The sequence below is a fragment of the Eulemur rufifrons genome, chromosome 9 (genome assembly GCF_041146395.1).
Source record: "Eulemur rufifrons isolate Redbay chromosome 9, OSU_ERuf_1, whole genome shotgun sequence".
Taxonomy (NCBI): Eukaryota; Metazoa; Chordata; class Mammalia; order Primates; family Lemuridae; genus Eulemur; species Eulemur rufifrons.
In genome coordinates, this window is record NC_090991.1 from 25,903,107 (window position 1) to 25,928,076 (window position 24,970).

General features: G+C 40.1%; 2 protein-coding genes across 13 annotated transcripts in view; one reads left to right on the plus strand and one right to left on the minus strand.

The window, feature by feature from the left end:
• RPS6KB1 (ribosomal protein S6 kinase B1) overlaps nt 1-2,061 on the minus strand; it is a 38,015-nt gene extending 35,954 nt beyond the window's left edge. For 5 of the 9 annotated variants that reach the window (XM_069482335.1, XM_069482330.1, XM_069482331.1 and 2 more), the window contains exon 1: nt 1,857-2,061. In XM_069482335.1, coding sequence (XP_069338436.1) covers nt 1,857-1,997 — 141 coding nt within the window. In that variant the 5' untranslated portion in view covers nt 1,998-2,061. Of the gene's footprint in view, nt 1-1,851 lie in introns of all 9 variants that reach the window. The other 4 variants (XM_069482332.1, XM_069482328.1, XM_069482336.1 and 1 more) reach the window with 2 other exon arrangements.
• Nucleotides 2,062-3,767: 1,706 nt separating this feature from the next.
• TUBD1 (tubulin delta 1) lies at nt 3,768-23,668 on the plus strand. 4 transcript variants are annotated; one of them, XM_069481089.1, is made up of 8 exons: nt 3,768-3,939; nt 5,803-5,950; nt 7,543-7,759; nt 8,510-8,741; nt 12,419-12,583; nt 20,470-20,610; nt 22,132-22,315; nt 23,566-23,668. In XM_069481089.1, exons 1-8 carry the CDS (start codon nt 3,768-3,770, stop codon nt 23,666-23,668), a joined length of 1,362 nt encoding a protein of 453 aa, XP_069337190.1. The 4 variants fall into 4 exon arrangements, with proteins under 4 accessions (XP_069337190.1, XP_069337192.1, XP_069337191.1 ...); XM_069481091.1 differs by lacking the exon at nt 22,132-22,315 and having other exon boundaries at nt 20,470-20,620; nt 23,563-23,668; XM_069481090.1 differs by lacking the exon at nt 12,419-12,583.
• The last annotated feature ends 1,302 nt before the right edge of the window (nt 23,669-24,970 follow it).

Consider the following 24,970-nt stretch of genomic DNA (forward strand, 5'->3'; position numbering starts at 1 on the left):
AAGATATATTTTACTGAAGGCTCTTCGTCAAAATCCTCTTTAATTACCTCTGCTCTTCCCCCAAAGTTCCTCTCCCCAACGTCGTGGTCTCCTTTCTCTTTCCTATTTCTACCAATTTTTCTGGTCTCCTCCTCATACTTTCTCAAAATCCTATTTGCTTGTACCCTGTGAAACAAAAGCCCTGGAACACCTACTGTTCCTGAAACACAACAAGAAAGGGAAAAGAAAAATGAGGTCCCAGTTCATAACAGGAATCTTAAAACAGTATTGTACTTTCAAAGAAGAATAAAGCCATGATTGGACATTCTCAGTTTAACTAATGAAGATATAAAGCACCCTTCCTATCCAGTTTTCTCTCCTGCCTTGCTCCAAAGCCACTGCCATATGGCATCAACATAACAGATGAGAGTATGGTATATGTAATGAAAGTAATACCATATTTGTTTCAAATTGTAGTGTTATTACTTATGAGGCTACTTGGAGTTCCATATGAAATCATGAGTTTAAAAAGCACACACCTCAATAACCACCCTCTAAACCATCTGATTTTTATTTAGTCTCATTTGATTATGAAAAGACAGCATTATTCTAGCCCACTTAGTTTCGTAAAGTGTTCAGAGTTCTTTATATATAGCATCTCAATCTTTTGTCAACAGTAGGGCACATGTCAATGGAGAAAAATTGAGGCTAAGGCAAGGGAAGGGAAGCCCCCTATGCAGTAGAGCAAACATCTGACATCAGTCATTAATCCAAATACTGACACAGACAATGTAATTTAGAACCTGCATTACCACGAGGTTGTCACTGATGACCATTTGTCCAGAATCAGTGATTTAGTATGACAACGTCGTTTTTGAACTTCAGGTGCAATTTGTGATTTTTCAATAAATTTATCTTGAAGAAAGAATGACAGTCCATAAAGAATAACAAACCACTAATACAGCAAAGGTAAAACCAAGCTGTGCATTAGGAAAAACTATTCTAAATTTAGCACCCTAAATTACAGCAAGGAAAGCCCTCACACCACCATTCACAAGTCTCTGTTCAAGCAATTTATTTTTGGCAAACCAAATCACAGCTGTCAACACTGGTTTTTTTCCACCCCAAAATTACATAAATTATTCTGAAAAAATACAGACATCTTCAACTTGGGGAAAAGTTACAAATGCCGTGTGTCTTTATAAATGCGTATTTTAAAAAGTCACACGGAAGGGAGTTAAAAAAAAAAAAAAAAAAAGCAAACAAACAAACCCTGGAAGATGCAGCAGAGCCCCCTTGCTCCCGAAATAAAACTCCTGGTGGCTGTAACAGCAGCGGCAGCGCTACTCCCGACAGAAGTTTTCAGCTGTCACTTCTAACAGCTGAGCGCTTCCTAGGAGAGAAGCGACAGGCCGAGAAGAGAGGTGGTTGTGGGAAGTCTGAAAATTTAATATTTGAAATCTTACACTCGAAGGGAAACCCTTCCGCACTTGACCTGCACTTAGGGGATGTCCAGCAAGCGCAGCCCCCCTCCCCCCAACACATGCTCACACCACCCGCGCCCCGCCACGCTCAAGTCCAACAGCTCGAGGAATCGACCACGCGCCCTTTCTCCTTACCCCTTCAAACAGATTGCTCGCGGCTGCGCTGACCTGAGGCTGAGGGCGCGACCTGCACCTGCGAGTCCCGCAGAGGCCTCACACCTAAGGGGCATGTCCGCCCCGCCCGCTCCCCTGCCTCGGGCAGCGCGGTGCCTCGGCTCCTCCAGGAGCCCTCCGGGTCTCCACGCTCCAGAACACGCCCGGTTTCCAGCGTCCACGCCGCCGCCCCGGCCCTGTCACCTCGGCATCCTCCCTCCCCGAGACCCCGGGCCTCACCCCCTCCTCCAGCTCATCCTCAGAGCCCGCGTCCTCTGGCTGGTCCAGGTCTATGTCAAACACTCCTGCCATGTCCTCAGCTTCCCTGTCTCGGAAGTCCGGCGCTGGGTAAAAGCCGTCCCGCCTCCGTCGTCGCCTCATGGGCCCGGACCCGCTGCAGCCACCGCCGCTACTGCCGCCATCACCGGCTGCTTAGGCTCAGTGCGTCTGCGCCTAGGCCATAGACTGGCTCCTCAAGTTTAGCGTAAGAGCATGCGCACAGGGTCCCATGAAGCCAAACAGTGGGCAACGCACATGCGTAGAACTATGGCCAGGATCCAGGTACTGGCAGAAACATGCGCAAAATACCAGCCGAAGCCAGGCCTGGAGACTGGAGCATGCGCATTGTCAGCTAAAGCTTTTGGTAGACAGTGAGCATGCGTACCATATCTGAAGTCGATAAATTGAAATTGAACATGCGTAATTAACCTTTCTGAATAGGGAAAAAGATACACAACAAAACTCATCGTTTGTGGAACATGCGCATTCGTTCTCAGATATTTAGTGTTGAAAGTGAGCATGCGCATAGTGAGAGGGCGGGTCCTCTGAAGTTTGAAAGGGACAGAAGCGGCTGGTTCGGGGACTGTCTATGAGTGGGGTTAATGGTGAGCTCCTGGGGTTAAGGATGGGAAAAGGGAGAGTCTTGGCTTTGCGGTTAACTAGTTCGGTGGCTTTGTGAAAGTCACATAACCTTTCAGAGCCTCAGTTTCCTTATCTGTATAATGAGGATAATAATACCTATTTTGCGGGTTTGGACTTAAACGTACAATGCCTGGCTCTCAACCCACTGCTCATTTCCAGTGCTGCACAGACCTGATTTGCAGTCTTTATCAAAAATTGTCTCTTTTTGTTGTTAAAAATAATGAAGACGTGGCCGGGCGTGGTGGCTCATGCCTGTAATCCTAGCTCTCTGGGAGGCCAAGGCGGGCGGATCGTTTGAGCTCAGGAGTTTGAGACCAGCCTGAGCAAGAGCGAGACCCCGTCTCTACTAAAAAAATAGAAAGAAATTAGCTGGACAACTAAAAATATATATATATGTATATGTATACACATACATATACATATACATATATATATATATATATATATATATAAATTAGCCGGGCATGGTGCCGCATGCCTGTAGTCCCAGCTACTTGGGAGGCTGAGGCAGGAGAATCGCTTGAGCCCAGGAGTTTGAAGTTGCTGTGAGCTAGGCTGACGCCACGGCACTCTAGCCCGGGCAACAGAGTGAGACTCTATCTCAAAATAATAATAATAATAATAATGAAGACCTGTTCTAATATTTCATCTGGTCTTCTTTCTCCAAGCATCATCTTTCTTTCTGTTGTACCTGAGCTAAAGTCTTTCTTGTAAGTCTTTAACTAAAGTTACCAGGCTAGAAAGGTGGTTGGTGGAGAGAGTAAGTCATTATTTAGAAGAGAAAAAAATTAATGTTAATTGAAAGTACGACTGTTGAGCTCACTTCTGTATTCTGTGTGTCCGTGTGTGTGAAGTGTGGTACTACTAATTCCTTCAACCAGCATTCATTTTGTTTTGTTTTAAATGCATGTTTAGGAAAATAGTGAGTATAAATCAGATTTTGGAAACTACTGAGTTGTGTATCAATGGGTTTGGGTACGGTCAATCACAAATCCCAAAACCATATAGATTAAGAGAAGAACTTGAATAACTGGCTGTGTAGACGATATAGCTGTTTCATTTACAACATTATATACAAGGCATTCTAAAATTATTTTTTATTGATGTATAATTAACATAAATGGCATTTTATTTGTTCTTATTAGTAATGTGGTGGTTCTCAAAGCCTATATTTTGTCTATTACAGGTTGTTCACTTTTTTGATGAAATAGGTCTAGATTGTGGCTCAGCATGTCAATTGTGACCGTGCAGCTTGGTCAGTGTGGCAATCAGATTGGTTTTGAAGTGTTTGATACCTTATTCAGTGACTCACACAGTTCCCAGGGACTCTGCTCTAAGAGAGAGAATGAGGCATATCAAGCATCTTGCAAAGAAAGATTCTTCAGTGAGGAGGAAAATGGAGGTATGTGTGGTCTGCAGGCCTCTCCTTTACTCTGACTTAGCCTACCTCTTCAAGGCCAGGCCTTCCACATGGTATCTGAACCCCATCCCTTTCCATCTCACTAGGGAATGACTTTGCCCTTGACCCTTTGTTTCTGTGTTAACAACCTTTGCTTCTCCAGTGGCGTCTTTCCCTGAGCACATGGTGCACATCTCACCAATCTAAAATCAACCAGACAAAACTTCTCTCTTGACTATAGCTTTCTTCTTCCTTATTATCTCTTTGCCTTCTCCTCTAAGATTCTCAAAGGAGAACCCTGCTTAACCAACTCTCATCCTGTTTCTGCCCCTCAGCACCACTGAACTACTGAAGCTGCTCTGAGAAGTTTCCAATGACCTTCTAATTTATCAGATCCAGTTGCTGTTTTTCTGTTCTTTTCTGTTCGTTTTTGTTTTTGTTTTTGTTTTCCTTATGAGATGGCCAATATGTTATCCAACCAGGAGTGCAGTGACTATTCGTAGGCCTCAGCTTCCTGAGTAGCTGGGACTACAGGTAAGTGCCAGTATGCCCACCTTGTTTTTCTTCTCTTCATTCGCTTAATTTCTCAACTGGATTGGGTAATTGATAACATTAACTGTAAAATTCCCTCCGTGAAACTCCTCCTTAGTCTCTGTACTTCTCTTCTCCAGCGGTTTTATCTCAAGCTTTCCTCTGTCCTCAGTTGTATAGTTATCTCTGGGCAATTTCAATCACTCTCATAATTAGGTTCATTTTTCTTGAACTCTTCACCTCAAGCATTCCTCCCACCTCGGCCTCCCAGAGTGCTAGGAGTACAGGCATAAGCCACTGAGCCTGGACTACACCAATGACTCTCAAACCTAGCCCAGCCTCTGTTCTAAGCTTTAGGCAAATTATGAGATACTTCTACCTGCACCTCCCATGTGAGCCTCAAACTCACATCTTTATACCCAAGGCATTCATTATCTTTCCTTTAGAACTTACACTCTTACTCTATATATACCATCAAACATCAAGATCTGCTTATTTGACTTCCTATATATCTCTTGAAACAGTTCTCCCCTTTCCACCCTCACTGACATTGCCTTAGTTCTGGCTCTTGTCCTCTCTTATCTGGACTATTTCAAGACACTCATTCTGCATTTCCCTGCCTGGATTCTTATGTTTATCACATCTGTCCCACACTACTCTATTAAAAAAGACATCTGACTATTCTTCCCCTGCTTGAAAATTTTCAGTGGCTTATTATTGCCTAAAAGATAAAGTTTAAGCTTTTTAACATTGTCTGCAAGAATTTCCAAGATCTGAGCCCTGCCCAATTTCCATCTCCATCCATCACTTCTTCTACCCCCCCTTCTCTTTCCTCAGCTGCAATCATTCTGAGCTAATTTGAGCTATATATGGTATTTTGTACCTCTGAATATGCCGCACCTTTGGTGTGGGTTTGTTGTGGGTTGTATCATGTCATACTGTGTTAAGTGTTGATGTGTTTTATCTCCCCCACTAGTCCTCCTGGGGCTGGTTTGATGTTGTCTTCATCTGTGTATTCCCAGTGCACGTAGTACATGGCACCTTTTAAGCGCACAATGGATGTTTTTTTGTTTTTGTTTTTTTCCAACAGGTGTTTGTAGACTGGCCCCACGTGATCATTTTAGCCCACACTGATTCTTCCTGCTTAACAGAACACTGGGCTTCATGAACATCTGCATATACCTGCTGCTGCCCAGCTGGATTTCTAAGCAGTGTGACAGATCTTTCTGTTTCCAACCCTTGGGGGTTTTTTCTAGACCTAGAATTTTATGCTCTGAGTTGCCCACATAAGACATATGAAATTCTTTTTTTCTTTTGAATTTTTTCACTCTCTAGTTCCAATTGCCCGGGCTGTACTTGTTGACATGGAACCTAAAGTTATCAATCAAACACTGTCAAAGGCTGCCCAGTCTGGCCGATGGAAATATGGCCAGCATGCATACTTCTGTCAAAAACAAGGTTCTGGAAACAACTGGGCATATGGGTAAGAATAATTCCTCATGATTTTCAGTTTAGTTACAGCTGCATAGTAGATTAATAGACAGTGAAGTTAGAACTGCACAGTTGATATACCAAGCTCATAATCTTGAAATTGTTGTGTTAGAATCTAGAATTAGACTTCATCTAGGAGAAAAGCTCATACCATCTCTATGTCTTTGCTTCAAGTAAGGTAATGATGAAACCAAGGATCCCTTTTAGCAGTGTTTTCTATCTTCTTCACTGTCATGCTTCAAAGTAACGTCTTATCAATACAATATCCATATCTGGCAAGTGTTGCAGTTACAGGAAGTACAACAGGCAGTGCTTCCCAAACTGTGCTGCATATTAGAATTTCCTGGGGTTCTTTGGAAAATCCCAATGCCTAGGGCTCACTTCCAGAGATTCTGATTTCATTGGTTTGGGATAAAGCCCAGATGTTGAGATTTTTTTCAAAGCTCCCCAGGTGACTGTAATGTGCAGCAAAGTTTGAGAACCACTGCTTGAGAACTGTTGTTATGAATACTGAATATTATGTTGTGCTGTAAACTTGTACAACTACCTGGTAATTGAAAGCTCTGGCCAAAGGAATGGTCCATAAAAGAGAGCTTTTGAGGGGAGGGGAGGGTTGAAGAGAAGTTGGTTAATGGATACAAAAATACAGTTAGATAGAAGGAATAAGTTCTAGTATTCAATAGTACAGTAGGAAAATTATAGTTAATAATGTATTGTATATTTCAAAATAGCTAGAAAAAAAGAATTGTAATATTCTCAACATAAAGAAATATTTTCAGCAGGCCGGGCGCGGTGGCTCACGCCTGTAATCCTAGCACTCTGGGAGGCCGAGGTGGGCGGATCGTTTGAGCTTAGGAGTTCGAGACCAGCCTGAGCAAGAGCGAGACCCCACCTCTACTAAAAATAGAAAGAAATTATATGGACAGCTAAAAATATATATAGAAAAAATTAGCCGGGCATGGTGGCGCATGCCTGTAGTCCCAGCTACTCGGGAGGCTGAGACAGGAGGATCGCTTGAGCTCAGGAGTTTGAGGTTGCTGTGAGCTAGGCTGACGCCACGGCACTCACTCTAGCCTGGGCAACAGAGTGAGACTCTGTCTCAAAAAAAAAAAAAAAAAAAAAAAAGAAATGTTTTCAGCAGAAATGGGATAATTAGGAAGAAAATAAAAAAATTTAAAAAATGTTTGAGGTGATATATATCCTAATTACCCTGATGTGATCATTACACATTGTATACATGTATCAAAATATCACATATACCACCAAAATACGTACAACTATGATATATCAATAAAAAATACGAAAAATAATGAAGTGTATAAACCAAAACAAAAACCCAAATAAATAAAAAAGAACTTTCTATGCCCTGTAAATTCAATCTGCTAGTCCTGTTTATCTTTTAAATATATTTAACTTGTATATTTAAAATTCTATCATCAGTCAGGGTATCTATACCTTTCATGAGAGTTAGTTCATTTACGTAGTTTTGGACAAAACCTTTCTATCCTGTATCTTTTTCTCTGCATTGTGTCTCGCTGGTTAAATTGAAAGATGTTTATGTTTGTTTCTTTTGCTATTGCATAGTTACTCTGTTCATGGACCCAGGCATGAAGAATCTATAATGAACCTAATCCAGAAGGAAGTGGAGAAATGTGACTCTCTGAGTGGTTTTTTTATTATAATGAGTATGGCCGGGGGCACAGGATCCGGGATAGGAGCGTTTGTTACACAGAATTTACAAGATCGGTACGCACACTCTCTGAAAATGAACCAGATCATATGGCCTTATGGAACTGGTGAGGTATGAACATATTAACTGAAAATGTGTTTTGAGGGTGGGGCTGAAAAAGAAAAGAAAAGAAAATGTTATATTTTGTGTTCTTTGCAATTGAAATAAATGTGGCTAAAAGATTGATCTCACCCGGGTCTTCTTTGGGAAGAAGCTTCAGGAGTGATTATACAACGTTGTACTTTCCTGTGCAATTCATTTAACTTTGCTTAAACTTCTCCAAACAAATGAGATGTCCTTTTTAAAAATTTTAAAGAAAATGATTTTGCTGCTTCTCTCAGGAACCCTTTCCTTCGAATGCTCCTCTGGCTACAGTCTGTAAAAGCAGGGACCTTGACCTCATGTTGCAGTTCATGGTGCCACTGCCAACCTTCAGATAATTTTCATTTCTTTCCATTGGGAAAAACTGCCTATATAAGCCAATTCCGATTGATCAGCCTAGTTGGAGAAACAAAACAGAGGTGAGACAAGTCACTATAGGAAACGATACAGGAAGCAATAATAGTAATAGGCAATGTTTGTTGTGCCCTTACTATGTAGAAGACAGTGTTCTAAGTGCTTTACTTGCATCATATCCCTAATCCTTATAACTCTAGGAGGCTATTACAAATGAGGAAACTGAGGCATAGAGAGATTAAATAACTTGCCCAAGGTCATACAGCTAGAAAGTGACAGAGGCAGGATTTGAACCCAGGCAGGATGCCATTAGAACCTACCACTGTTCTCTCCTCTCTTTCTTATTTCTGACCTTTTCCTCTGCAGGTTATTGTTCAGAACTACAACTCCATTTTGACGCTTTCTCACTTGTACCGATCTTCAGATGCGCTGCTTGTTCATGAGAATGATGCTGTCCATAAGATATGTGCGAAACTGATGAATATCAAGCAGATCTCCTTTAGCGATATCAATCAAGTCCTCGCACATCAGCTGGGAAGTGTGTTCCAGCCTGTTTACGCTGCGGAAGGCTCATTTCACTACAGAAGAAATCCACTAGGTATTTTTCTCCCTGCATGTTGTTTGGAAGAAAGCCTTATGTTCTGAAAGCCCCAAAGGTTATTCTTTGCTGCCTCCTCCCCTCTGCCCGATGATACCCTCAGACTCCCTCATCTCAAAAACCTTCCTTTGGACCTGCTTAGCTCTCTGAAATGTCTTACTGAAAAGTTTTGAGAACTTGCTAAATTTCTCAAAAGAATGGTAGATACCCACTGCCTCTGTCTTTCAAGATTCTTTCTCTTTTTTTTTATAGCAACTTTATTGAGATATAATTCACATACAATTCACCTATTTAAAGGTACACAATGCAGGCTGAGGACAGTGGCCCATGCCTGTAATCCTAGCACTCGGGAGGATGAGGAGGGAGGACTGCTTGAACTCAAGAGTTTGAGACCAGCCTGAGCAAGAGCAAGACCCCTATCTTTACTAAAAATAGAAAAATTAGCTGAGTGTCGTAGCGTGTACTTGTGGTGCCAGCTACTTGGGAGGCTGAGGCACAAGAATGGCTTGAGTCCTGGAGTTGGAGGTTGCAGTGAGCTACAGTGATGCCACGGCACTCTATGCAGGGCAACAGAGCAAGACTCTGTCTCAAAAAAAATAAAGTGTACAATTTAATGTTTTTTAGCATATTCACAACTTATACAACCATCATATTCATCATTCCATAAAGAAACCCTGAACCTGTTAGCGGCCACTCTGCATTTTTCCCCAATTCCCCCAGTCCTAGGTAACCACTAATCTCCTTTCTGTCTTATAGAATTGCCTATTCTGGACATTTCATGTAAATGGAATCATATGATATCTGGCCTTTTGTGACTGGCTTCTTTCACTTAGCATGATGTTTTTAAGGCTCACCCAGGTTACAGCATATATTCATTCCTTTTTATGGCCAAATAATATTCCATTCTGTGGATATATCACATTTTATTTATCCGTTTACCAGTTAATGGACGTTTGGGTTGTTTCTACCTTTTGAGACTTTATGAACAATGCTGCTGTTAACATTAGTGTACAAATTTTTGTATGGACATATGTTTTCACTCTTTTGGATATATATCTAGGACTGGAATTGCTATGTTTAATCATTTGAGAGCTGCCAAACTGTTTCCCAAGTGGCTGTACCATTTTACATTTCCACCAGGAGTGTATGACAGTTCCAGTTTCTCCACATCCTTGCCTCAGTACTATGTCTTTTTTATTATCGTCATCCTAGTGGGTGTGAAGTTGTATCTCATTGTGATTTTGATTTGCATATCCCTGATGGCTAATGATTTTTAACATCTTTTCATGTGCTTATTGACTATTTGTGTATCTTCTTTGGAGAAACGTCTATTCAGATTCTTTGCCCATTTTTAAAAATAGGGTTATCTTTTTGTTATTGCGTTGTATGAGTTCTTTATATGTTCTGGATACCAGTCCCTTATCAGATATATGACTTGCAAAAATTTTCTTTCATTTTGTGGGTTTTTCTTTTCACTTTTTTGGTGTCCTTTCTCTTCTTTAGGCCTTGCTACTGGTCTCCTCTCCTTCCTGTCTTCCTACGTGGCACTCTTCAGCTCCAAATCCAGTACTTCTCTTAGCTTGAATGTCTGGCTGCCTTTCATACTTGACAGCTCTCTCCTTGAACTTCCTTTCTAAGCCTGTCAGCATGAGGACTTCACTGTCCCTCTTCTCCCTCCCTAATTGCTCTCTCTGACCATTTTTACTTTCTTCAGCCCCCCAGGGGCTACATGCATTACCCACATTCTTTCTTCAGCTCTTATTCTTCAAGTGGCACCTTATCAGTTTAAATTATCTATCTGCAAATGAGATTTTAACCTTTACCCCCAATCCTCATTTCTTTCCCAAAAGTTGCATGTTCAACCTGAAAAAGCTAATTAAGGAAATAAAACAAAACAAAAAAAGCTCACCTGTTCCAGTTTTCTTAGTTGCCTTCCGCTTCTTCAAATCTAGCATGTTCTGAATATATTCATTACTTTTTTTCCTGCCTTTTCTCCGCCTCCCCCAACCTAAACCAGTTCCTCCTCTTCCTCAATTCCCTGTTTCTAGTACCCACGTTTCTCCCCCCACCCCTCCACTTATCTTATCTGTATGCTCAGACCTGTTGGTGCCATCTCTGCCATCTGTCTGCATTCTTCTCACATTGCCCTGTCTCTCTGACATTGGTTCAGGGTCTCAGTATCTCTTAGTTTATCTTGTCATACTGTCCCAGAATACAAAGCAAACCAAAGCAAATTAGCTTATCTGTTTTCTCTCTCTTTTTTTCTACATAAAAACAGAAGCTTACATCTACTTGGATATTCCTTTCTTAACATGGTCTTTTTTTTTTTTTTTTTTTTTTTTTTTGAGACAGGGTCTTACTCCATTGCCTGGGCTAGAGTGGAGTGGCATGATCATCGTGATCATAGCTCACTGCAACCTCAAATTCCTTTGCTCAAGCAATCCTCCTGCCTCAGCTACCCAAGTAGCTGGGACTACAGGTTCACATTACCATGCTCAGCTAAATTTTTAATTTTTTGTAAAGACAAGGGCTCACTATGTAGCCCAGGCTGGTCTAGAACTCTTGGTCTCAAGTGATCCTCCTGTCTTGGCTTCCCAAAATGCTGCGATTATAGGCATGAGCCACCACTCCTGGCCCTTAAGGTGGTCTTAATCCTACTTTCCTTCCTGTTGCCTGCCTCTTCCCCCTCCAGTCCATCTTGCACACTGGCTCCAAATGAGCCTCCCAAAGCACAGCCTTAATCCTTATGCTCTATTATGCTTAATGTGTGGCTTATGCATTACCTGCCAGATTTGTCAGAATTTTTTTTTTTTTTTTAGACTCCTGGTTTGACTAAAGATTTGTCAGAATTTTTTTAGCCTGGCATTCCCTGTCCTCATTATGCCCTGAACCCTAACTTTCTAGCTTTATCTCCTGCTGCCCTCTCTGCCTGGATCCCCATCTATATTTTTCATCCTCCTATGTTTACTGTCTTTCTTCAATCTGGTACTTTTCCGCCCTGGTCCCTTTGCTCAGTATTCTCTTTCCTTGTAAGTTGCTTACATATCTATCTATCTATCTATCTATCTATCTCAATTGATCCTCCCACCTCAGCCTCCCAAAGTGCTAGGATTATAGGCATGAGCCGCCACCACCACTTCTGGCCTTTCCTTAATTCTATTTCATTGTAAATACAAGTTTCTAATGATAGATACATTCCTCTCTTAAGGAATTACTAATCCTATCTTCTTTCCAAGTAGGGTTTCATGTTAACAGGTTTTGATTATCATTGAACCAGATAAAATAAATGAAAGATCCAAGGAAAATTCCTAAAGGAATATTTAGTGAACACAGAATGACAAGAAAAGCATGTCAACTCTTATGTTTACTTTTTTTCTTGAGGTTTAGCGAAATATTTCATTCACATTTCCAATTACTCAGCTTCTAAATTCTTCTTTCCTTTTTGGCAAAGTATCTTTTCTCACCCATGCTAAAATGGGTGCTAAACTGAAGCAAATATGTGGTCTGTAATAGACATTGTCTCTGAAATTGTATTTATATTTAAAGTTTAAGCAATTCTGCCTTTAGAGGGAAGAAAACATTTGGCCTAGAAAAGCTTCAAATCATGGTTGTGTATAGGCCAGTGGCAACAGTGTGGAATAAAAAAAATTTAGTTCAGATCTTTTTTTTCTTTACAGGAGACTTAATGGAGAATTTAGTTCCTCATCCTGAATTCAAGATGTTGGGTGTTCATAACATTCCTCAAATGTCTGAGAATTCATTGGCATATAGCACGTTTACTTGGGCTGGTCTCCTCAAGCATTTGAGACAGATGCTCATTTCTAATGCAAAGATGGAAGAAGGTAAAGGGTATTTTTAAAATATGCAGCCCACAAGCTGGGAAAAATGCCTGTCCTGGAGCTCTCAATATAAACTGGCTTAGACCAGTTGAAATAATGGTCCTTTCTTCTGGTCTGGGAGGCTCCTGTAGAAACTCAGAAGGGCTTCTTAATCACTTCACAGTTTTATTACCAAAAAGTATTTCAGATGAATGCCATATTTTTTAAATTATTTGATTTTAATCAAAGTAATATACAAACATAGGTTTACAGATCAAGTAGGCAAAACTCACTTAAGGGTATATTTAAATCCACACATTGCACTGTATGTAAATTATATCTCAATTTAAAAAAAAAGAAAAGTCAAGTAATGTGCAGTATGAATTTACAACAAGGAAAACAACAGTGTCCTGTCTACACTTCCCCATTGCCCAGTGGAAATTACTTTCAACATTTTTGGCTGTTTCTTCTGGAATTTGCCTCCGTATTTCTAAATATCTTGCTTATGTTGTTATTTGTTTTATTTTCCACTTTTAGATTATTGTCCATTACATTCCCAGTGTGAAAATTGAGGATTCAATCATTTTATACCCCTTCTTCACACACAAACACAAACACACACATCCATTCTCACTCACTCACATTCATCTCTCTCCTTTCTCCCAATGTAGTTATAACATACTTTGGGGTTAGATCAGTTTTCAGTGTTTGTATTACTTTTGCTATGTAAATATTATTCACAGGATAGCTATGTACTATGTACTCAGATTACTTTTTATTTCATGTATAATTAGTTTTTTCCTCCTAGAGTTAACAATTATATTTATTTGGTCAATATTCTCTACACTTATCACTAATTTTTTTGTTTTCTTGAGACAGAGTCTTGCTCTGTCACCCTGGCTAGAGTGCAGTGGCATCATCATAGCTCACTGCAACCCCAAACTCCTGGACTCAAGCGATCCTCCTGCCTCAGCCTCCCAAGTAGCTGGGACTACAGGCACACACTACCACGTCTGGCTAATTTTTCCTATTTTTTTGTAGAGACAGGGTCTTGTTCTTGCTCAGGCTGGTCTTGAACTCGTGGCCTCAAGTGGTCTTCCTGCCTCAGCCTCCCAAAGTGCTAGGATTACAGGCCCGAGCCACCATTGCCAGGCCCCTATCACTAATTTATCCTGAAACTTTTCTGTAAAAACATGTTCAAACCCACCAGGTTTTTCGTTATGTGCTTGGAGATATCCTTCTGAAAGGCCTTCATCCTCCTGTTCCAGTCTGGGCTGATTGCTTTTCAGGCTTGAGGAGCCACCTGTACTGGCACTTCTGTTTGCCTCATCCTATAGTATATCTCATTTCCTAGATTTCAAATCTTCCGCTTTCTTCCCTCATATTGCTATACCAGTATCCTCCAGGAGCTTCCTAAGAAAGAATACAGGGAAGGTAAAGTTTTTGAAGCTATGAATGTCATTATTCTGCCCTTTTATTTGAATGATAGTTTGGCCAGGAATAGGATTCTAGGTTGGGAATCATTTTGAATTAATGCTCTATTATCTTCCAGCTTGCAGTGCTGCTGTTGAGAATTCCCATGTCATTCTGATTTCTTTTTTTTCTTTTTTCTTTTCTTTTCTTTTTTTGAGATGAGGTCTTTCTCTGTCGTCCTGGCTAGAGTGTAATGGCATCATCTTAGCTCACTGCAACCTCAAACTCTTGGGCTCAGGTGATCCTCCTGCCTCAGGGTCTGGAGTAGCTGCTACAGGTGTGAGCCATCATGGATGGCTGTCATTCTGATTTCTAATCTATTTTGTTTTCTCCTGAAGCTTTTAGGATTTTCTCTTTATCTCAAGCATTCTGAAAGTCCTTGATGTAGGTCTTTTGTTTATCTCGGCGGAATGTAAGTTTTATGAGGCCAGGGATTTTTATCTGTTTTGTGTACTGCTGTATCTTTGGAGCCTGGAACCATGGCCCAACACATAGTAAATGGTCAACAATTACTTTTTAAGTGAGTTACTCTGGGCACTGAATGGACCCTCATGGACATTGCAGGCTCATGTGGGTTTCATAGTTAGGTGATGTGCCTGGCCATTTTATTGGTGGGCTCCCAAATCATATGTGGCATACCTTACCTCTTGATTAGTTGCTTCCCCCTCTGGTCTCTTTCCTAAAGGCATGATAAGCCTGGCTGCCAGTCTCTTTTCAGAGCTGGACGGGGAAGACATGATTGTTACCTTTCCCTGTGAAAGCTTCCACTTGGTGACCAGGTTTTCCATAAGGTTTTCTACAGGGCTAGTCACTGAGGCTACAGCCTCACAGTAGCCTTTCAGAGCAGAAACTTCCCTTCAGGATGGAAAGGGGCATTCTTCCCTGTTGTAGGGAGTGGGAAAGGGGTCTGGGGCTCCCACTGCTTCTCATACGGACTTTTAACTAATCTTCCTTTTTTTCCTGCTTTTATTTTTATTTATTTATGCATGTATGTATGTCTGACTTGCTCTGTCACCCAGGCTGAAGCCCAGTGGCATGATCATAGCTCGCTGCAGCCTCGAACTCCTGGCTGCTTAAGCAATCCTCCCACACCAGCCTCCTGCGTAGCCGGAACTATAAGTTCAAGCTGCCACAGCTGGCTAATTAAAAAATTTTTTTTTTAATGATGAAGTCTCACTATGTTGCCCAGGCTGATCGCGAACTCTTGGCCTCAAGTGATCCTCCCACCTCAGCCTCCTGAGTAGCTGGGATTACAAGCGTGAGCCACTGTGCCCAACTTTTTTCTGTTTTTAGAAGTGCCTGGCCTACTTCTAGGACCTCAACTGTGGGCAGAAGTTTTAGCTTTATCTGGTTGTTCAATCAGTAGCCAGTGGTTCATTTGCTTTCTAGCTTCCAAAACTTTGTTCCCATTATCTTTTCTCTTGTTCCCCTTTTTTCCTTCTTTATGCCTTTTAAGAAATTCCTTTATTGTCTCAGTGGGATTTGGGGAGAGAGTGGCAGTAAACCGGTATATTCAGTCTGTCATGTTTAACTAGAAATCACTACTCTATTATTTTAATAGTGTATATTATATCACAAGTTAAAATAACTTACGTTTTAATACTGCAAAGGTGGATTTTCTCAATATTTACTTGTAATATTTTATTGATTTTAGATTATAATGCCAGAGGTTTAGAGATAAGCAGAAAGTTCACATCTTAAAGTAGTGCTTCCCAAATTTTTTGGCCACAGTACCTGTTTTTCTAGAAATACTTGTTAATATCTTAAGGAACGCAGTGTTCCTTAGGGTAGTGTGAGACGTGCTGCTCCAAGCTCTCTTAGGTCAATAAACCACAGTTTGCTTAGTTATTTTCTCATGCAGGACTTTAGGGAATCAGCATTTTTTTCACAGTTACAGAGTTTGAATTTATAAATGTTTTCATGTATATATGATTATATATATGAATAAATATATTTATGCCACAAATCAGATTAAAGAATTTTATAACTGTTCATGTTATCAGGCTGTTCTATATAAAGATAGACCCCATTTCTATCACCATCGGCAATGTATCTGTTTCCCCATGTTCCAGCAACAGGGGGAATGAGTGATCCAAGAGGGAGCAAGGCAGAAGTTAATGTCTTTTATCACCCAGCTTTGGAAGTCACACGCTGTCATTTCTGCAACACCCTTTTGGTTATTAAGGTCAGCCCTATCCTATGTGGGAGCGTGTTGCCCAAGGGCCTGAAAGGGGTCATCTTGGAGGCTGACTATGTCCCTCTGCCATCTGTCCCTAATGAATCTTGTCCTTCCACATGCAGAATATACTCATCCCCTCCCAAGGCCCCCCAAAGTTACATCCCATTAGCACATCAGCCTGTAGTCCAGAATCTTGTCATCTAAAAGTGGTGTGGATTTATCCTCCTCAATTGAGATTTCTTAAGTATAGCCCTGTCAGTACACTTCCTTGCCTCCTCTACAAACTCTGGTGGAACAGCCATGGGATAACTGGTAAACAATCCCTTCCAAAGAGGGGGGAAAATGAGAGGCACACAGGAGTGATTAGTTCATAACAATGTAGCAGGGCGCACATGCTGACAGTTTCTTGATAAAAATATAAGGCGTGGGAATAATGCTCCATGACTTCTGGCTTGGCCTTCTGAGCCCAGCTAAATAATAATTGTATTTCTCTATTTCTTATTATGTTTATTTAAAACATTTTAAATTTTTATTTCACAAATTGATTTATTTTTGCTCGTTTGGATTAATTTATGTATGTGAAAACTAGAGAGGGTTAGAGGAATAAGACGAGTTTTCATAATTTTCACTTGATTCAGTATAGTACCCTGCCCTTAATTCTGCCTGGTAGCTTCCTAACCAGAGACCCTTAATCATTTCCTCTCCAGAAAATAAGTTTAATTTTCTGTTGGAGTATGGGGATCATCATGGTTTATAGACAAGTTCAGCAACATTCCTTAAGCAGGAGTCAAAGGTAGATGTGCTCTACATGATTGCAAAGCCAGCTTAAGAGCCAGTGGCTTTTAGCTTTTTCATGGTTTCCCTTAAGGAATGCTGCATCACCAATGTTCTGGAGGCACAGAGAACAATAATGTATGAAAAAATACTGATATCATTAATGTAGAGTTGAAAGTGATTGTCACTGAATGTGAAAACATTTTAGGAAAACCTTAACCAATTTATTTTGTTATATTTTTCCTTTTATATATGCTCAGGAATGACATATGATTTTAAAAATCTGAACCTAATTTACTTTAAAAGAACTTTTTCAGTAAATAGAAAATTTAAAAATTCTAAGCAACAAGTAATTTTATGACATAATTTAATCAACCTTTTCCCCTTACTGGTATCTTAGATTGGAGGATATACAATATTATGTTTATATATCCCTTTTTGTTACATGATTGCAAATATTTTTATCTATCATTTTTGCCTTTTCAATGGCATCTTTTACGCTATGGAAGTTTTACATTTTTATGTGAGCAAACCTGTAAATCTTCCTTTGCAGATTTAGAGCCTTGCTTAGCCTAAAGATATAAAAATGTTCTCAAATATTTTCCAGTATTTTCAATAGTTTTCTGTTTACTTTTTTTGGGGGGAGGAGACAGAGTATTGCTCTGTCACCTAGGCTAGAATGCATGCAGTGTCATCATCATAGCTCACTGCAATCTCAAACTCCTGGGCTCAAGCAATCCTCCTGCCTCAGCCTCCCGAGTAGCTGGGACTATAGGTGCATGCTACCATGCCTGGCTAATTTTTCTACTTTTCGTAGAGACAGAGTCTTGCTTTTGCTCAGGCTGGTCTTGAATGCCTGACCTCAAGCAATCCTCCTGCCTTGGCCTCCCAGAGTGCTAGGTTTACAGGCGTGAGCCACCACACCTGGCCAATAGGTTTATATTTCAAATTTAAATATTAACCCAACTTGGATTTATCTTTATTTTTGACAATGCTTTTTTTTTGACTTCTCCTTTTTAATTTTATTTGCTTAACTTTCTTTTTTTTTTTTTTATTTTTGAGACATCAGTTTTTCAGGGGCCCACCTTTGGGTTGGCTTACTCATTCCTTTCTTTTTTATTTTTGAAACTCTTCAGATAGAGTTGATTATACTTATCTTTTACCTCTGAGTAATATGGTAATAAATTATCTAACAGGTACTACTTTGATAGCATATAATTTTTTTAATAGCTTTACTGATATATAATTTAAATACCATATACTACACCTATTATAAGAATACAATTCAATGATTTTTTAGTAAATTTACACAGTTGTGCGACAATTATCACAATCCAGTTTTAGAACATTTCTGTGACCCCAAATGTCATCCCTCCTGTCTGTTTGCAGTCAATCCCCATTTTTATTCTGAGCCTCAAGCAACCACTGATATGCTTTCTGTCTGTATAGATTTGACTATTTTGGGTATTTCATATAAATGGTATTATGTAATATATAGTCTTTTGTGTCTGACTTCTTTCTCTTAACCTAATGTGTATGAGGTCCGTCCATGTAGTTAGTATACATCAATCAGTAGTTTGGTCCTTTGTATTGCTGCATAGTATCCCAGTGAATGGATATACCACATTATTACAGGTCCAACAGTTGATGGACATTTAGGTTGTTTTCATTTTGTGGTTATCATGAATAATGCTGTTAAGAACATTTGTGTAGAAGTCTTTGTGTGGACATATGTATTCTTTTCTCGTGGGTATTTACCTACGAGCCTCATTGCTGGGGTTGAATGATAAGTCTATGTTTAACCTTTTTAAAAAACTGCTAAATTGTTTTCCAAAGCAGCTGTACCATTTTACATTCCCACCAGCAGTGTAAAACGATTCCAGTTTTTCCATGTCCTTGACAACATCTGATATTGTTTAAGTCTTTTTCATTATAGCTATTCTAAGAGAGATGAAGCAGTATCTCCTTGAGGTTTTAATTTACATTTTCCTAATTTTGAAGATTTTGAGCATTTTTCATGTGCTTTTTAGCCATTTGTTTATCTTCTTTGGTGAAATTTTTATTCAGATATCTTTCCAGTTTCTTAATTGGTTTGTTTAACTTATACCAAATTTTTTCTATTTTTGCTGTCTGTTATTTCGTACTGAATATCATCCCTATCCTATGTATCATTTAAGAGTAATTGGCCGGATACAATGGCTCATTCCTGTAATTCTAGCACTTTGGGAGGTCGAGGTAGGAGGATTGCTTGAGGCCAGGAGTTCAAGACCAGCCCGGGCAACATAAAGAGACCCCATCTCTACAAAAAATAGAAAAATTAGCTGGGTGTGATGGCATACACCTGTAGTTCCAGCTACCTGGGAGGCTGAGGCAGGAGGATCACTTGAGCCCAGGAGTTTGAAGTTACAGTGAACTATGATGATGCCATTGCACTCTAGCCTGGGCAACAGAGTGAGACCCTGTCTCAAAAAATAAAAGCTTTTTTTTTTTTTTTTTGAGACAGAGTCTCACTCTGTTGCCCAGGCTAGAGTGCCATGGTGTCAGCCTAGCTCATAGCAACCTCAGACTCCTGGGCTCAAGCAATCCAACTGCCTCAGCCTCCCGAGTAGCTGGGACTACAGGCATGTGCCACCATGCCCGGCTAATTTTTCTATATATATTTAGCTGTCCATATAATTTCTTTCTATTTTTTAGTAGAGATGGGGTCTCGCTCTTGCTCAGGCTGGTCTCGAACTCCTGAGCTCTGACGATCCGCCCGCCTCGGCCTCCCAGAGTGCTAGGATTACAGGCATGAGCCACCGCGCCCGGCCAGGTGTATGAATTTTGACAAACTAATACAGTGTATAACCACCACAATTGAGGTAGAGTATTTCTACCATCCCCCAAATTTCTCTCACACCCCTTTGTAGGCAATCTCTCCCTCCACCCCTATACAAACTATAGGAATTTTGTTCTTATACTTTTGCCTTTTACAGAATGTCCTATAAATGGAATCATACAGCATGTAATCTTTTCAGTCTAGCTTGTTTCATTTGGATAATGCATTTGAGACTTGTCAATGTTGTTGCATTTATCAGTAGTTCCCTTTTATTGCTGAGCTGAATTCCATCATATGCACCTATCACTATCTTTTGATATTCAGTGATGAATATATTTTGTGCCTTTCTCAGAATTGAGTGGTTTGAATCACTTTAGGTCAACTAGGTTAGAATTTTTAAACTTTTACAGGAAAAGTCAACTTTCATGTATCAAATAAAAATTTATGAGCCAGAGCTGGGTAAGGTGTGACTCACACCTGTAATCTCAGTAACTTGGGAGGCTGAGGCGGAAGGATCACTTGAGGCCAGGAATTTTAGATCATCCTGGGCAACATAGTGAGACCCTGTCTCAAATAAAATTATGTAAAATACACATACCACAAGACATCTTTCTCCTCTTGTTCAAAGTCATTCATAAAATCTCTTGCTTTTTTTTCTTTTGGTAGGTATTGATTGGCAAGTACAACCTCCTGCATCAGGACTTCCTCCTCTTGGTAAAATGCCTCTCAACAAGGAGCTTCATTTTAACACCTCCATTGCTAACTTGGTCATCCTTCGTGGGAAAGATGTGCAAAGCGCGGATCTCGGTAAGAAGTTAAGGAGAAAATTAGGACGTGCATTTTGCACATGAATGTGGTACATCATATATAGTTTTTTAAAGTCCCTGTATTTAATCTTTTTTTTTCCCCATCTCCAACGCTGATGGAAGGTCCCTGTATTTAATCTTAGAGAAAGGAAGATAATAACTATGTGCTTTAGTGGCAAAGTGTAATCATTGTATCAATTAGTATGTGACTGGGCAGCAAAACAGAAGCGGTTTAAACAAGATAAATGTTTTATTCTTTCTTCCAAACATCTGGTCTCTCTGTCATCCTTACCATGTGGCTTCCTCCTTATAGTTCAGGATACCTGCCTGAGCTTCAGCCATCAAATCACACAGGACTAAGCAAAGAAGGGCACATCACACTTGCATTTCTATCCCATTTACTGGGACTAAGTTCTGTGCCACATCTAGCTGCAAGCGTGACTGTGAGTGCAGTTAAAATTTGGGGATTCTGTTACTAAGGAAGAAGAGGAGAATAGGAATTAATCACTAGTCAGCCAGTGGTCCCTGTGGGCAGCATTTTGTTACAAATTTTTCAGGAAGTTGAAAGAGCAGTAGTTCTTATTAGCTTTGTTTTTCTGTGTCAGGTTTCTAGGTTCATTTTATCCTTATTTGATGACTTTATTAGTATCGCATTTGCTACTTTGTTTTGTGTGTGTGTGTGTGTGTGTGTGTGTGTGTGTGTGTTTTTAATAGAGATGCAGGGGAGTGTCTCACTGTGTTGCCCAGGCTGGTCTTAAACTCCTGGCCTCCAGTGATCCTCCTGACTCAGCCTCCCAAGATGCTGGGATTGTAGGTATGAGCCTCTGTGCCTGGTCACATTTGCTATTTCCTGGTGAGGTATAAAGAAAACAAAACAATCTACTCCCTGTAATACCCCTTAGACAAAGAACTAATAATAATTTAAAATAGATCGCTTTTGCCGGGCATAGTAGCTCACACCTATGATCCCAATAACTTGGGAAGCTGAGGCAGGAGGATCGCTGGAGGCCAGGAGTTTGAGACCAGCCTGAGCAAGAGCAAGACCCCATCTCTACTAAAAATAGAAAAAATTAGGCCAGGCATTGTGGCTCACGCCTGTAATCCTAGCACTCTGGGAAGCCAAGGCTGGCGGATTGTTTGAACTCAGGAGTTCTAGACCAGCCTGAGCAAGAGTGAGACCCCATCTCTACTAAAAAATATAGAAAGAAATTAGCTGGAAAACTAAAAATATATATCGAAAAAATTAGCCGGGCATGGTGGTGCATGCCTGTAGTCCCAGCTACTTAGGAGGCTGAGGCAGTAGGATTGCTTGAGCCCAGGAGTTTGAGGTTGCTGTGAGCTAGGCTGACGCCACAGCACTCTAGCCCAGGCAACAGAGTGAGACACTGTCTCAAAAAAAAAAAAAAAATTAAAAGGCAAAATAAAAGATTTCTGATGAAATAGATAAGAAAATATCCGTTTATTAGTTTTCACAATTATTAATTTATACTATAAAAAATGGCTTATGTTGTTTTTACTCTAGAGGGATTTAAAGATCCAGCTCTCTATACCTCCTGGTTAGAGCCTGTTGATGCTTTCAACGTGTGGAAAACCCAGCGAGCCTTTAGCAAATATGAGAAGTCTGCATCGTTGGTCAGCAATAGCCAGTTCTTAGTAAAACCACTCGATATGATTGTGGGCAAAGCGTGGAATATGTTTGCTTCAAAGTAAGTAAAGAATAAGTCTACAAACTTTTCTAACCTTGGGCAGAGTAATATAGTGTTAAAGCATGAGGTAAGATCTAGAATAAGCACAGTTACCACTTAGTAGGTGTGAAGCCTTGGGCATGTGGCTTCAGGCTTCATTTCCTCGTCTCTGTAATGGGTTCTAACTGAGAAAATTTGTGGTGAGGAATTAAAGGAGGTAATCATGTAAAACACGTAGTACAATGCCTGGCTAGTAAATGCCAAATAATAGTTTGAGATTATTATTATTATATGGATATTATGTTGTTGACTAAATGAATAGTTTCTAAGCCACATGAAATTAAAGTAGAAATTTCATTATAAGGCAGGGACAATAAGATAGTTTTCAAAACTAAGATCCTCAGGAGAGTGGAAGAGATCCTGATCTTCCTCAGTAAGATAGATGGTAAGTTAAATGTCTGATACTAAGAAAAGTCCACTTGATACTAAGAAATGTTTTAGCAGGTTTCTTGACCTCCATCACAATTACTTCATGTCAAGGCAAAATCCCTCAGATGACTGAAGTAGGCCTCTACTTTGATTAGCTACGATTCCCAACAGCCCAGCCGTCCTGCATGTGGCTGTTTCGTAACGCCCCACCCCCCAGGACTGTGAACTCTCTGTCCTCTTCAGGTATCATTCACTTCCCACGCTCTTTACATGGTAGCAGCCATTATTATGTCAATTTAAGTCATGTCTACCCTTGATATTCTTTATGGACGTGATTTCTCCTGCCTCAGAACACTTTGGGGGTGGGAGGGATTGAGAGGACCACCCTGGCATAACTACAAATTAAATGTCTGAAAAGCACTTGGGAGGCTTCACCAGGTTCCTAGAACTGGACTGATGTGTTTTCTCGCTTCAAGCCATAGATGAAACTTTCCAGGCATGTTTTTGAGTTTATATTGAACCCAGTCATCTCCTGTAGGGTGTTACATATGTGCTGGGTGGACAACCACATCTGAACATGCTTCTTTTTCCTGTGTGCCTCTTCTTGTCATTCTTTGGGACACTTAAAAAACAGAGAGTTTGACATAAATTCTGAAAGCTCACTAATGTTTGGAGTAAAAAATATAGCAAATATAAGACTTCTAAGAGATTCTGTGATCTTCAAATGTTCATGAGCTAGAAAAAGTCTATTTATTGTTTGTTTTTAAGAGTTATTCATTGGCTTGAAATTTTTCATTTTACATTTTCTGTTTGTGGGTTTGTTTGTTTGTTTTTTTAACTAGAGCCTACCTTCATCAGTACACCAAATTTGGAATTGAAGAAGAGGACTTCTTGGACAGTTTCACGTTGTTAGAGCAGGTTGTTGCCAGTTACTATAACCTCTGATTTTGAACAAAGGAAAACAGTATTTTGAAGCATTTTTGGACTAAAATATTTTCAGTACTACTTTGTGAGGTTTTCAAAGTTCTAACTGTTAAAGTAACAAAGTAGAATGCTGAGTCCATTCTGTATAGTATACCCACAGAAAAGGAAGATATCTTTTAAAATGAAGAACAGCATGTTTTCAATGAAAACATCTACTTGGTATTTCATTTGTAAGAAAAAAGTTGGTGCTTCGATAAAGAACCTTGGAAACATTTTGCTGAGATGTTGGAACTCTGGAACTATCCAAGAAAAGGGAATACTCTGCTTGTCTTCATGTTCCTGAGTCTTTCCGCTTTACTCCAAAAAGGAGTCACTAAATACGAACTAAACTGTCATAGCACAAATTTAAGCTAAGAAATTATAATTCTGTAGAAATGCTTTGAACCACAAGAGGGAGATGTTGTCAAATGCTACAGCGTGAACATCTATTTTGAATATTGTCTAAGGGTAAGAGTTTCCACTCCAAGCAGCTATTTAAAAATAAATGTCAGGATTTTGGTGAGAAATGCTTATGCATAAATAAAAAATAATTAAATATATATCTTGCTTTTTTAAAATTCTGAGTACGAGAAAATTGGATCATATTTTGTTTTGGATCTCGGAATGCCAGAGCAAAAGTTGATTTTATTAAACTATTGCTTTAAAATTGCTTATAGGGGCCAGGTGCAGTTGCACCTATAATCCCAGCGACTCTGAGGCCTGAGGCAGGAGGATCCCTTGAGCCCAGGAGTTCAAGACCAGCTTGGGAAATGTAGTGAGACACCCCGCCCCCACACCCCGTCTGTTTTTTAAAAAAAAATTTGCTGGCTGGTCACGGAGGCTCACGCCTGTAATCCTAACACTCTAGGAGGCTGAGGCGGAGGATGGTTTGATCTCAGGAGTTCGAGACCAGCAAGAGCAAGACCCTGTCTCTACTAAAAATAGAAAGAATTATATGGACAACTAAAAATACATATAGAAAAAATTAGCTGGGCATGGTGGCACACGCCTGTAGTCCCAGCTACTTGAGAGGCTGAGGCAGGAGGATCACTTTAGCCTGGGAGTTTGAGATTGCTGTGAGCTAGGCTGACGCCACGGCACTCTAAAAATTTGTTTTCTATTCCTAATTTGTAGAGAGTTTAGCTGGTATGGCTATATGCTTTGCGGTAAAAGGGGTAAGAACTTTCACCCAAATTTTTCACTAAGTTGGGAAAATTATCACCAAGGAAATACAGTGCTTGGTGAAACTGACACACACAGATGTGGTTTCACTCAGAAGGACAA

Coding starts and splice junctions, on each gene's coding strand:
- TUBD1 (XM_069481089.1), top strand. CDS start 3,768: ATGTCAATTGTGACCGTGCAGCTTGGTCAGTGTGGCAATCAGATTGGT. Junction 5,951..7,542: donor GGAAACAACTGGGCATATGG/GTAAGAATAATT, acceptor GCTATTGCATAG/TTACTCTGTTCATGGACCCA. Junction 8,742..12,418: donor CTACAGAAGAAATCCACTAG/GTATTTTTCTCC, acceptor TTTTCTTTACAG/GAGACTTAATGGAGAATTTA.